General features: G+C 35.9%; 1 protein-coding gene across 5 annotated transcripts in view; it reads left to right on the forward strand.

The window, feature by feature from the left end:
* Positions 1–12,290, forward strand: part of slc4a4a (solute carrier family 4 member 4a) — a 60,081-nt gene extending 47,791 nt beyond the window's left edge. For 4 of the 5 annotated variants that reach the window (XM_079873253.1, XM_079873252.1, XM_079873250.1 and 1 more), the window contains 12 exons: positions 2,407–2,477; positions 3,306–3,491; positions 3,757–3,870; positions 4,849–5,010; positions 6,494–6,672; positions 8,013–8,085; positions 8,215–8,283; positions 8,514–8,687; positions 8,925–9,089; positions 9,510–9,603; positions 10,257–10,336; positions 10,719–12,290. In XM_079873253.1, the coding sequence (XP_079729379.1) occupies positions 2,407–2,477; positions 3,306–3,491; positions 3,757–3,870; positions 4,849–5,010; positions 6,494–6,672; positions 8,013–8,085; positions 8,215–8,283; positions 8,514–8,687; positions 8,925–9,089; positions 9,510–9,603; positions 10,257–10,300 (1,331 nt within the window). In that variant the 3' untranslated portion in view covers positions 10,301–10,336; positions 10,719–12,290. The remainder of the gene's footprint in view (positions 1–2,406; positions 2,478–3,305; positions 3,492–3,756; positions 3,871–4,848; positions 5,011–6,493; positions 6,673–8,012; positions 8,086–8,214; positions 8,284–8,513; positions 8,688–8,924; positions 9,090–9,509; positions 9,604–10,256; positions 10,337–10,718) is intronic. The other variant, XM_079873254.1, reaches the window with a different exon arrangement.
* Positions 12,291–12,503: the final 213 nt, after the last annotated feature.

Consider the following 12,503-nt stretch of genomic DNA (forward strand, 5'->3'; position numbering starts at 1 on the left):
TGCACAATGGCAAGTGGAAACACTGGTTTAATTTAGCCATATGTTTGAACCAGAAACTGAATAAGAGGAAGAGTGAATTATACAGGCTCGTCTACAAGTCGACCATCATATACATAATTCACCTGCTATTTTGCTAAATGTACCAGATTTTTCAAATCAAAAGAAAAATATAATGGGAAAACCTGGCTTCTCTTGAGACTCCCCTGCTTTGCAGCTCAAGCCCACCAGCATGTGACGATATTGGTTACATGTTTGCGACGTAGATAACAGATATCTTTGGTAAACTGCGGTTTTGAGGAGAAAATGCTCAGCAATGGTTTTGACTGATGGATTTGCACATGGTTCGTCTTAAAGCATATTAAAACACCACATAGACATATAAACAACATTTAACATTTTTTTTCCTGGATATAATTATAGTGGTGCTATTCATTTAATTTGAATGACACAGTCTAGTGCTCCATATGGTTTACTTTTGCAACTGCACTGCCCAAACGCAATCACAGGTGTCAAGTCGCAAGTCTTTTGTCACAAATCCAAGTCAAGACTTTTGGGTAATAGTTTCTAAACACTACAGGTTTGTTTCATAAATCTTGTAGAAAATTGGAGTCTTGAAGACAGTCTAATTCAAGTCTCAAGTCAGTGGTTGACCATTTTTAGGTCTCATTAATTTTTTACGAGTGTCAAGTCTCAAATTTGACTGTTTACAAGCCAAGTCCCAGGTCTCATGTTACTTGTTTTTGATTCAAGTCACAAATCTCAAGTTAGTTGTATACAAGTCATTTTTTTACGTCTAAAGGTATAGTCACATTTATTGTTGTTTGGCAAATGTTTGCTGTTAATTTCAGTAGAAATCCACATCCATCGGGAATTCTTCATGAGGGCGAAATATTTCCCCATGCAGATTTTGCAAAGTTGGTCATGTGAACAAGTTGTTCATGATGTACACGGTGTACTCGTTCATTTTATATATATATATATATTTTTTTTTTTTTTTTTTTTTTTTACAGTTACATAGTGTACCTTTAAATCTGCAGGATTGCAGTGTTGCAGTCAAGTGGAGTAGATTGAATACTTTTATGTTTTGGGTGTATTACATATTGATTTATGTTTTTAGAAAAGACATCACAGACTGATGTCATATTACGGCCATTGCTGTGTCCATAGAAATTTTGCTCGCTCAAATCCTAGTGTTACCGCAGCTCCAGTCAAGTCAGTTTTTTAGTGATTTAAGTGCAACTTGATTTTCCATCTCTGACACTACTTGCTGTCGTCTGTCACTTTACATGTATTTGTTTTTGCATGCAGGTTTAATATTGGTGTGAAAGAATGTGTTAGTCAATTATCACACTTCTAAACAATGTCTCCACTGGGGCCGTTTGATATGCATACCACTGAACAATTACAAACTTTGTTTTTGATGTTCTGAAGTAATAATTAATTCATTTCTTTGTATTGGTGTGATATTTTGTGGCACTGGTGTTGACATTCACTTGTTGTTCACAGATGATAGATCTGTTTATTGTGCTAGTGGCTGTGTGTGTGTGGTGGCCTCAGTAGGAATGAAGGAGCGATCTAGGGGCGGATGTGGACGTGATGCGGTTTGGGGTTAATCTCCTCCATGCGTGTGGTGAATTAAGACTGCACAGAGACCGGCTGGCGGGTGGTTTTCTCTTCCACTCACGCTGCTTTCCTCTAAACCGCTGTTTGCTCCTCTTCGCCCTCCCTCGACTTCTCTTCAATTCGATGGTGCAGAGGGAACAACAGCTGTGTGGAAATTAGTTGCAGTTAGGGGAACCCAGCAAAGAGACTCTTTAAAGATCGAGTCGATGAGAAGTGGTGAATGTTTAAAGTGGCCATTGCGGGGATGGTCAGCACGTATGCTGTATTTAACTTAACCGCAACCGTGATATAATGTTTCTTCTTGTGTGAACGTCTGCTTGTGAAATCTGTCATGTGTGTTTAAAGTTTAAGTGGCCATCAAACTCATTAAAGCATTATCTACTGATCCTACTGATGATATGAGTCATAGGTATTTATTCACTTGTCTCAGAGGCTAAATGTGGCTATAGGATAAATAGAGATCATCTGAGTCTTGAGTCAAGAATGCTAAATAGTACAAATGAAAAATATTATTAATTTAAATTGGGTCCAAAAAAATAAGACCACTAGCAAAAACTTCAATTCAAATGTATTTTTATTTGCATTATTTTTTTTATTTTACATTTATAACGTTCAGATTTTTTCTGTATCCTATTCTATCCTATTCTATTCTAAAGTTTATTTCCAGGTTTTAATAGGATTTTTATTTCTTTAGTAGTGAATTCAGATGTTTGAGCCCCACTGTATGTTTTTGGTTCTTTCTGAAGGCCGCGTTTGAAACCTTTGACCTTTTGTGTTTTTCAGGCAATTCTTCAGATGTGTACACTGATCCAATTGATTCAACATTTATCTGGACTGTAAATTACAGCGATACAGTAAGTGTTCCCCTAAAACATCACTGAAATATGTGTAAAGGCTAGAATAACTTTTTTTTTACAGATTTTTACAGAACATTTTTACAGATTTTACAGACTCCTCTGCATTATACGCTTGTCGACTTTGTAAATGGTTACAGAGTAAAACGACTGAGGATCACAAAAACATTTTCGATTGAAACGATTTTCTGTGAAAACTGTCCAAAATCTGCAGACTGGCTCTGACTTTCAGCAACTAGCGTTGACTCTTCCAGACTGCAAAACTTGTGGTAGTGTACTGTATTCCAGTCTTAAGACTTGTTAGATTCATTGAGGTCACCCAATAGAACTTACACAACACATTGGAGAAAACTTCCTTGTTCTGGTTTTGTTCAGAAAATGCATAGTGCTTTTTAATCCTTAAATTGTTGGCTGTTTCCTAAAACATTTTCTCTAGACATGGGTGACGTTTTGTCCTCTTCTATTTCCAAACCAATCTCCCAGCTGCGAATAATAGAGAAAGATTTCTATGACAATGGTTCCATTCAGATGGAGTCCTCAGTTTGAGATCAATGAAACATAATGCCCAAATCCATGCCAACATCTTTGTGACTGAAATGAGCCATAGCTCATGTTTCGCACATTTTGTGTAAACTTGAACAGTAACAGAGTCATTGTCCAACTTCAGAGAGGTTGAAGACAACAAAAAAGAAACTAGAGAGCGTTTGATGTTCTGTAACAGTCTTTGTTCATAACCTAAGTGTCTGTGAATGAACTGAAATTTTATTTTGAAAGTCGACATCTGTAGGTTTGATATTCTGATCATGTATTTTTGTGTCATTTGTATAGCGCTTGAATGCCAGCTGGTCCTCCCTGTCAAAGAAGGAATGCCTGAAATACGGAGGGGAGCTAGTGGGCAAAGCCTGTGACTTTGTGCCAGACATCACCCTCATGTCCTTCATCCTTTTCTTTGGCACCTACACCTGCTCCATGTGTCTGAAGAAATTTAAGACCAGCCCATTCTTTCCTACTACTGTAAGTAGCCACACTCTCAATCTGTAGCATGTTTGTGATAGATTTGTCAATATGTGGCTCTAATCATACTGCATGTGTTGAGGCAATCGATATTAAGCCAAACCCTGCCTCTAATTCATATACTGTGGGCAGGTAGACAATTGTTTTGAAAATTCAGTTTCTGATCCTAATCAATACTGCAGTTGTTGAGGCAAGAGACTACTGATGTGTGATGCACACTACATAGCTCCTAAAAAAGCTTTTTTGTTTGTTTTTGTCATCTTAGGTGAGGAAGCTCATAAGTGACTTTGCCATTATCCTGGCAATTTTGATCTTCTGTGGTGTCGACGCTCTGGTTGGGGTAGAGACGCCAAAGCTCATAGTGCCAAGTGAATTTAAGGTAAACTTTCTGTTCATATTGTCTGTCTGTTACTGTAAAGTGATGTTCCTTTTGAGGTGCACTTCTAAAATTGCTACTGTTCAAATGTTTTGGCTTGGTACATTAAAAAAAAAATGTTTTGAAAGAAGTATCTTGTGCTCACCAAGGCTGCATTTATTTGATTAAAATACAGTTGCATATAAATATTGTGAAATATTACCATTTAAAGTAATATTTCTATTTGAATATATTTGTAAATATAATTTGTTCCTGTTAAGTCAAAGCTTAATTTTCAGCATCATTACGCCAGTCTTCAGAAATCATTTTAATATGCTGATTTGCAGCTCAAGAAACATTTCTTATCAATATTGAAAACAGTTGTGCTTCTTAATGCTTTTGTGGAAACTGTGACAAATTTTTTCAGGATTCTTTGAGTATCAAAAGAACAGCATTTTTTCAAAATAGCAATCTTTTGTAACATTACAAATGCCTTTATAAATGTCTTTTAATGCATCCTTGTTGAATAAAAGTAATAATTCACATGCGTCCTTGCAAAAGTCATATGGAATTATGAACTGCTTCCAAACATGGAAGTCATTATGACATTGACTTATCTTGACATAATTAGTTATTTTGAATTTTTTTGTGATTATCTGGAAAAACAAACTAAATGAAATCAGTAGCGAACAAGCAGTATGTTTTATTCACTCTCTAAATAGAATAGCGTGAATAAATAGCCTAATCAAGAGATTAATTGTTCTGCATTGGATGTTATTTATTTGAATCAGATATATTGGGGACAGTGGGGTGTTTCTACCCAGGTTACCTGAGGGTCTGCTTAATAGCAATGGATTTTGTTCAGGAAGAGCAAATATCAGAGTGTACATTGGCTGGCACGCTACTTGCCAATCCACTCAGGACATTACCGTTTGTATCCTGTAAACATTTGCCAAGTGCCACTTCTGTGATCCTCAAACTGCACTCCTTTCATGTCCTCAGCCAACAAGCCCAAACCGTGGCTGGTTTGTGCCACCGTTCGGAGGGAACCCCTGGTGGGTGTACCTGGCAGCAGCTCTGCCTGCCCTGCTGGTCACCATCCTGCTCTTCATGGATCAGCAGATCACCGCTGTCATTGTCAATCGCAAGGAGCACAAGCTTAAGGTAGGCCTGCCTTGAGTCTGCTGTGTGAATCTCTCCCAAGCCAGATGGTTTATCACGCTCACTTTGAGCCACCCAGGACCACAGGAAACACTCACAGTGCTGGGGGGGGGGGGGACTTTATCAGGATATTTATAGAAAGTCTCTTACAAATATAGCCTTTTAATCTTTTGTCTGGAGGATGTGAATCAGCACTTGGAGTTATTCAAACAGATGGTCTGAGAAACTGATACAAGCCAAAGGGGGAAAAGCTCCCATAAATAATCCAGGAATTAATATTTGTTACATTCTTAATTTGAATGGAAAACTGAAAGAAAAGAAGTTAGATTTTGTAATGTAATGATTTTAATAGCTAGATAGGCTTTGTTGATAATCAAGAAATATGAATTAAAGTATGAATTATAAGTCAGGGTTAATATACTGAAACTAAACTAAAACCATAAAACTTATTTCATTTCAGCTAGTTGCCAAGGGGAACTTTTATTTTATTTTAATTTGCTAAAATGTACTATGTAATGAAATAACTAAACTGAAAAGAATGAATAAAAACTAGATGGACATATTAATAAAAATGTATAAAATGAAAAACAAAATAAAAAAAATACTAAAACAGAACATATAAAAATATTAATAAAATCAATAATAGGATCTTAATCCTAAAATAATATTGTTATATAATATTATTTAAGCGATTTCACCCCACCATCACACTTTAGGTCCACATTGTAACATATTCTGAGTTGTGGAACAAAGAGGAATTGTGAATCAGACAAAAGCAAACCATTTATTCTCTTGTGACCTGTAATGTGAGACTAATCTGTGTCCTCTCGCTATAATGCCTCCCCACGGAAGAACTCCTATTGTCATCTCTGTGAGAATTACACTGCCCTGAAGACATATTTTACTGTACATTATGTGATGTAGTGTAGTTTTATGCAATAAAAACATAATCGTGTCTATGATTATATTTATAAAATCATGGAAAAAATGGATGCTGCCTATTGGGACCTTACTTGTTCCAATCCTTAAAACCCACCCTAATCGCCTCTCTCCAAGCTGATACACGATGGGAATAGGGAGAAGAATAGGTCTGGGAAACGGTGGATTTTAACTTGAGATCTAACACATCAAAAGCTGAATCTACCATATTATCCATACCACTGTCTCACTTACTATATTGTAAATTCGAAATTGTCATGTTTTTGTTGGTTTTAACAAGACAACAGTCCACTATTTTTATGACGCTTTGTTTGTTTTGGACCTTGACAGACATGATCAAGACATTGTAAAAAGCTAAAAGAGCTCTTTAAATTATGTTCAGTTAAAAAATAAATAACAGCATACAGGTTTAGTACTACAAGAGGCTGCTAAAAATAATCATTACTGGGCAAACTTTTCCTGCAAACTGTCAATGACATCAGTCATCAAATGTTTTTGATTCCTCTAACAACATTTTGTGCCCATCCTTCATCTTTGTCTCGATCAGAAAGGTGCAGGCTATCATCTGGACCTGTTCTGGGTGGCTGTGTTGTTAGCGGTGTGCTCTTTCATGGGTCTGCCATGGTATGTAGCCGCGACAGTTATTTCCATTGCCCACATTGACAGCTTGAAGATGGAGACTGAGACGTCCGCCCCTGGCGAACAGCCTAAATTTTTGGGTGTCAGGTATGTTGTAAAGCGTTTAAATGATGAGATGATTTCTTGTGTATTTGTATAGTGTCATAGATCTGACTATAACAGCTTTTGCGTCACTCGTTGACTACAGTTTTGGGCTCAGTGGGGCACCTTTTAAAAGTCTGCATGTTGGACTGAACTCTAGGGGGCTTTATTGATGCAGCTGTAAGCTGTGCAAACGTGAACAGGCCTAGGTCTGCTGAAAACACACTAGCAGTATGTAGGTCGTATTTTTAACACTTCTCTGGTTAGGTTAACCATTCTGTTAAGTATTTCAAATAGTAATGATAATCAATATTTCCATTAGAAGTAATCATTCATAATTGAGGAGGTGGAGAGTGATGGTTAAGGAAATGTGCTGGTAACTGCAAGGTCGCAGGTTTAAACTCGTAAACTATCACCTTTATGCCCCTGACCAAGGAACTAAACTTCAAGTTGCTCCAGGGGGACTGTCACTGTTATAAGTGTACTGCAAGTCACTGTGGATAAACGTGTCTGCCTGTTGAGTTTTTCCTATAATTAAAACAATAATACACTACATGTTTGTTTGTCTAAGATGATAGTATGGCTATATGAGATTATTGCTGTATACACACTAGTAATGGGTGCAGCTGAAAAGCCAACCCTGTAATTATAAGGTGGTGCCCACATACAGTACCGTTCAAAATTTGGGGGTCAGCAAGACTTTTATTCTGCAAGAATGCATCAAATTTATTAAAAGTATCTAAGGACATGTATAATGTTACATTTTTAACATTAATGTAGGGTTTTCTTTGTACAAAAAAAAACATTAATGTAAAAAAAAAAAAACAATGTAAACATGTAAAAAAAAAAATCAAACAAATGTTCTTTTCAACTTTCTATTCATCAAAGAATCCTATAAAAATATATTATGGGTTGTAAAAAACAAAAGAAAGAAAAAGCAGCACAACTGTTTTCAACATTGAAAATAATAATAAATGTTTATTGAGCAGTATATCAGAATGATTTCTGAAGGATCATGTGACACTGAAGACTGGAGTAATGATGCTGAAAACTCAGCCTTTGTCATCACAGGAATAAATTACATTTTAAAATATATGAATGTATAAAACAGTCATTTTAATTGTTATAATATTTCACTACATGTTTACTGTATTTTTGATCAAATAAATGCAGCCTTGCTGAGCAAAAAAAAAAAAGAGCATTAAAAAATCTTACAAAACAGTATTGTACTTTTGGCCATGTCATCAGCTGAAATGACCATACACTGCAAAACTCTTGTTTTTTTTTTCTGTAATATTTATTTATTTTATTTTATATTTGAATTTTTGTAATTGTCTCCTCTTCAGGGAACAGAGAGTCACTGGTGTCTTTGTCTTCCTTCTCACCGGTCTGTCTGTCTTCATGTCCCCTATCCTCAAGGTAACGGTACAGTGCATCCAGTAGCGTTAAACACACCGCTGCGTGTGTGTTCACATTTTCTTTTTTCTTTTCTATTAATTTTCTCAAACCCACAATGGCTTTGAATAATTGAATAATTATTTCCCGTAGTTCATACCCATGCCAGTGCTGTATGGAGTCTTCCTCTACATGGGTGTTGCTTCACTCAATGGAGTGCAGGTGAGTTCATTAAAAACTGAATTGGGAAAGCCTATGACATTCAATTTTTGGGATGTAGAATTATAATTCAAATTTGAATCTAACAAAGTAGAATTAAACCCATACACAATATCATGTGGGGTATTTCCAAAAGCATGAAATCATTTAAATAATCACTATATGAAATTGGTTGATAGTAACTTAGTTGGGGAAACTGTCTTTTTTGAAGAGTATTACTCTTTGGTTCTCAGTTTATGGACCGACTCAAGCTGCTCCTCATGCCTGCCAAACACCAGCCAGACCTGATCTACCTGCGGCATGTCCCACTGAGGAAGGTCCATCTCTTCACCTTTATCCAGGTGCTCTGCCTGGCGCTCCTCTGGGTCCTCAAGTCCACTGTGGCAGCCATCATCTTTCCCGTCATGGTTAGTTACCTCTTTCACCTATTTGTGATTTAACACACATTAATACTAGAAGCAGACGTGGCTGCAAAACTGAGAGCTTCAGGGCTTTGAAGAGTGGCTAAAAATGACTCGTCAATTATTTCAGCCCACTAGAAACAGACACTCAAGTGCAATATTTGTGCGAAACACTTCTGTTTCAACATCTGTAGTGTTTGCGCTAACTGAAAAGGCACCATTTGCTGTATTCTCATTGGTCAGATCTTGGCTCTGGTTGCTGTGAGGAAGGCCATGGACTATGTCTTCTCCCAGCATGACCTCAGCTTCCTGGATGATGTCATACCTGAGAAGGACAAGAAAAAGAAGGAGGATGAGAAGAAAAAGAAAAAGAAGAAACAAGGGAGCATAGACAGCGACATGGAAGATGTGAGTTTCCTGAAAAATGCCACAAGCTTTTTGTTTTTATATTACTATTATGAACACTTCAGACTTCGAGAAACAAGTTTAGCTTTAATTGATAGCTTTATTACCTGTGCATGATACATATTAATTTCTAACGGTTGAGTAATTGATGATAGATGTTTATTATTTATTTTTTTACTTGAAATGGCTCCAATGACAAAGCAAAAAGATTGGAAATTAAAAAGTACTAAGCACCTCAGTGACACCAAGAAATTTTGTATGATTGTCAGAAAGCTATGAATTTTCTATGAAGGCTTTTTTTTTTTGTTTAGTTCAGTTTAATACTATGAATATTTGGGCGGTCATGAAAGAGGAGGTGTGAACCACTCTGGTACATGTAGCTTCAGCTCCTAAAACACTTTTTGACCGTTTCTCCCTGTGCAGTCTGACTATCCTTACAATGAGAATGTCCCCAGCATTAAAATCCCAATGGACATGATGGAGCAGGAGCCTTTTTTAGGAGATAAGGCCTCTGACAGTGAGTAGACCGGACCCGGGGCCTCAACTCAACTTGTACCTCTTTAATGATTCAGCTCGAACGTTTTGCTTTCTCTTCCTATCGCATGCGGTTCACGCTACCACTTGCTCCTCTGTCACATAATACCTGTGGACTATGTCAGTCCTCTATGGCAAATGACAGCTTCATTACTTCTCGCCTGTCGTGATCATTTTGCTTTACTTTTGCATTTCTGTTTGCATTTACTGTGATTTTGTGTCCTGCTAACATGGATTCAGGGATCATTTTAACACTTATATCCTCTTGAATATTTTGTGCCCATCCAACTGTCTTGTTACTTCAGTGAAATTGATGATCAAGATTAAAATGAGTCACTTAGCATGTAACAAGATGTCCTTTGTAGTTGTATTAGAATTAATAATTATCTAATGGAAATGCTAATCAAAAATAATCCCATGAAATCCCAGCACTCACTCGATATAGAATCCTTAGACACCTTTAGAATTGAGTGAATCTGCTTCTTTTGTTGTTGTTGCATGTATCCACTGTGAAACCTGTGCTGGTGCCGTTCATCCTGTGTGGTGTGAATGCATGATGTTGGTGTACAGTGCTGGTGTTCAGCAGAACGTGAAGTCATGCATGTGCTAATAATGGACCGTGTGTCCCTCTTGCAGGAGAAAAGTCCCCTTCATTCCTCGACCGATATTCATCGTGCTGAAAAGCGGCACTACTTTCAGAACAGCCCGATGTCAAGGTAAGCATCTGTGTGCATTAGTAATATGTATTTATAGTATGGATGGATAACAACAGATGATAAGATATAAGTGAAAATTTTTCCCTTAAGATCATCTAATTAAAATGATTTGATCCATGTTCAGATTTTGCATTAAAAAACAGGGTTTTCATTACCATAATTCAATAAGGATGCTGACAATGAAAGCCACTTCAATTTTTAGCAACATCATAATTTGTCAAGGTTTCTTGATTACATAATATCACCTCTATTAAGTTGTTCAAATAATGCACTTAGGTATTTGAACCACAAGTTAAATTGTTTCAAAGAAATTATTGGTAGTTACTGGGAAATAATTTGAATACCTATTAGGAAGTTGATTGTACTCATCTGTATTTTTCAGTTCAGAAAGACTGCCATTAAATGTGCCTCAGATTAAAATAGACATGGACCCGGATGACAGCAATGCCTTCTACTGGAGAAGTCGAGGGTCCGAGACGTCCATATAACTCCTCCAGCCAATCTGCAGCATAGATTTGATTAAGCTTATCCAATTTGCTGAAAGCCATTTACCATGGGATATTTTGTAAAAACTCTTCCCCATCACGGATCCTTTCTGTGAAGACTTAAGAACGGCTTGAGGAACACTTGTCTTTCACTCACTTAATCATTATGGTTTGCAAATTGTAATCCCTAAACTACTATGCAATTCAGTTCATTGTTTCACTTATGTGCTGAGCTGTAGAGAAATGCTGTAGCTGTTTCCCACAATTCCAGAATTACTTCCTCCATTATTCATCCAATACAATATGAATCTTTCCACCAAATTCACTTACCATGCCAATATTTTCCTTTTATTTTTTGCTGCTCTACCTCTGTTTTGCATGGTAGGCATTATGTAAAAAAAAAAAAAAAAAAAACTTTTCCATTTTTTTTTTTTGCACAGCATGAGATTTTAATGTTGATCTTTTTTAGTGTATATCTTGAGCAAACTATTCAGCAAATGATTTCTGTTATGATGAGAGCGAACAACTGTGACATAATATATTGTAATATTTAACTGTTGATTTAACTTTTAAATGATGATTAATGTTATTGATTGGCACTGAACCAGCTGTTTTTCATAGTTTCATTTAATATAATGTGGTATTAAATTTGATTTGTTTCCTTTAACAAACGATATGCCTAATTATCCAAACATTTTCTAATAAGCTTGATTAATTAAGATAGCCTAATTCATTTTGATTTTCAAGTCTTGTTAGACATTTGCTTCCTCACCTGGTTTTGGAAACGATAAACAGTCTACATGTGTAAACCTACATGTACTCTGTCATCCTGCAAATTATTTACCTAAGTGGCTTAAACCTGAATTGCAATAATACATGAAATTCCTTTAGGTTTAAGATTTTTTATTATTATTATTTGTGCACTATTTACATGATGTCTAGCATTGAATGTCAATTGTGTCATTTGTTGAAATAAGTCACAAAATGTCAACAAAGTGGTATATGCATTTGAATGAAGATTTTCAGAGGACGGGGACATATGTCATACAGTGCATGTCTGAAACATGTTTTCCTTGAGCCTCGATTCTTCAAGAACCCAAAATACTATATTGATTCCTGCCAATTTGTCACTATTCTCCCATCTTTCCATCACTTTTCCTCTTTCTTTCAAAAAACAGACAAAAAAAATGTCAAAATCAACTTATTTTAACCTTGTAAGTATAAGATTTTTAACTTATATATTTTTGGGGGTACATAAAACACGAAATTATTGTGAAAGCATGTCTGGGGAAATTCTTGAACGTTTTAAGCAATGCTAAATATTAATTGTAGAGTGTGTAACTGATACATTTTTTTAATCAAGTTTTGTGACTTTTTAGAACAAAACAGCTGAAATTATTTTAGAATTTATATTTTTCAAAGGAAATGAATATTAAAAATGAACAGAATTTATTAAATGGTCTCCATTTATTTTTTGTGCATTGTGTTTTTATATTTTTGCTTTTCCCCCATCAGTATAATTGTATCTGCTACATACAAGGGTACATACAATGTCAAAACCATTTATTAAAATTTTACTAAAAAAATCAAAAAGTATTTGCATATGTGAACAAGTTTGATATATCAGTTGCCCCTATTTCTACACTAGACTATCAAACCCATTTTAATCAAACTTATGCTGC

This window comes from Squalius cephalus (assembly GCF_949319135.1).
Source record: "Squalius cephalus genome assembly, chromosome: 5".
Lineage (NCBI taxonomy): Eukaryota > Metazoa > Chordata > Actinopteri > Cypriniformes > Leuciscidae > Squalius > Squalius cephalus.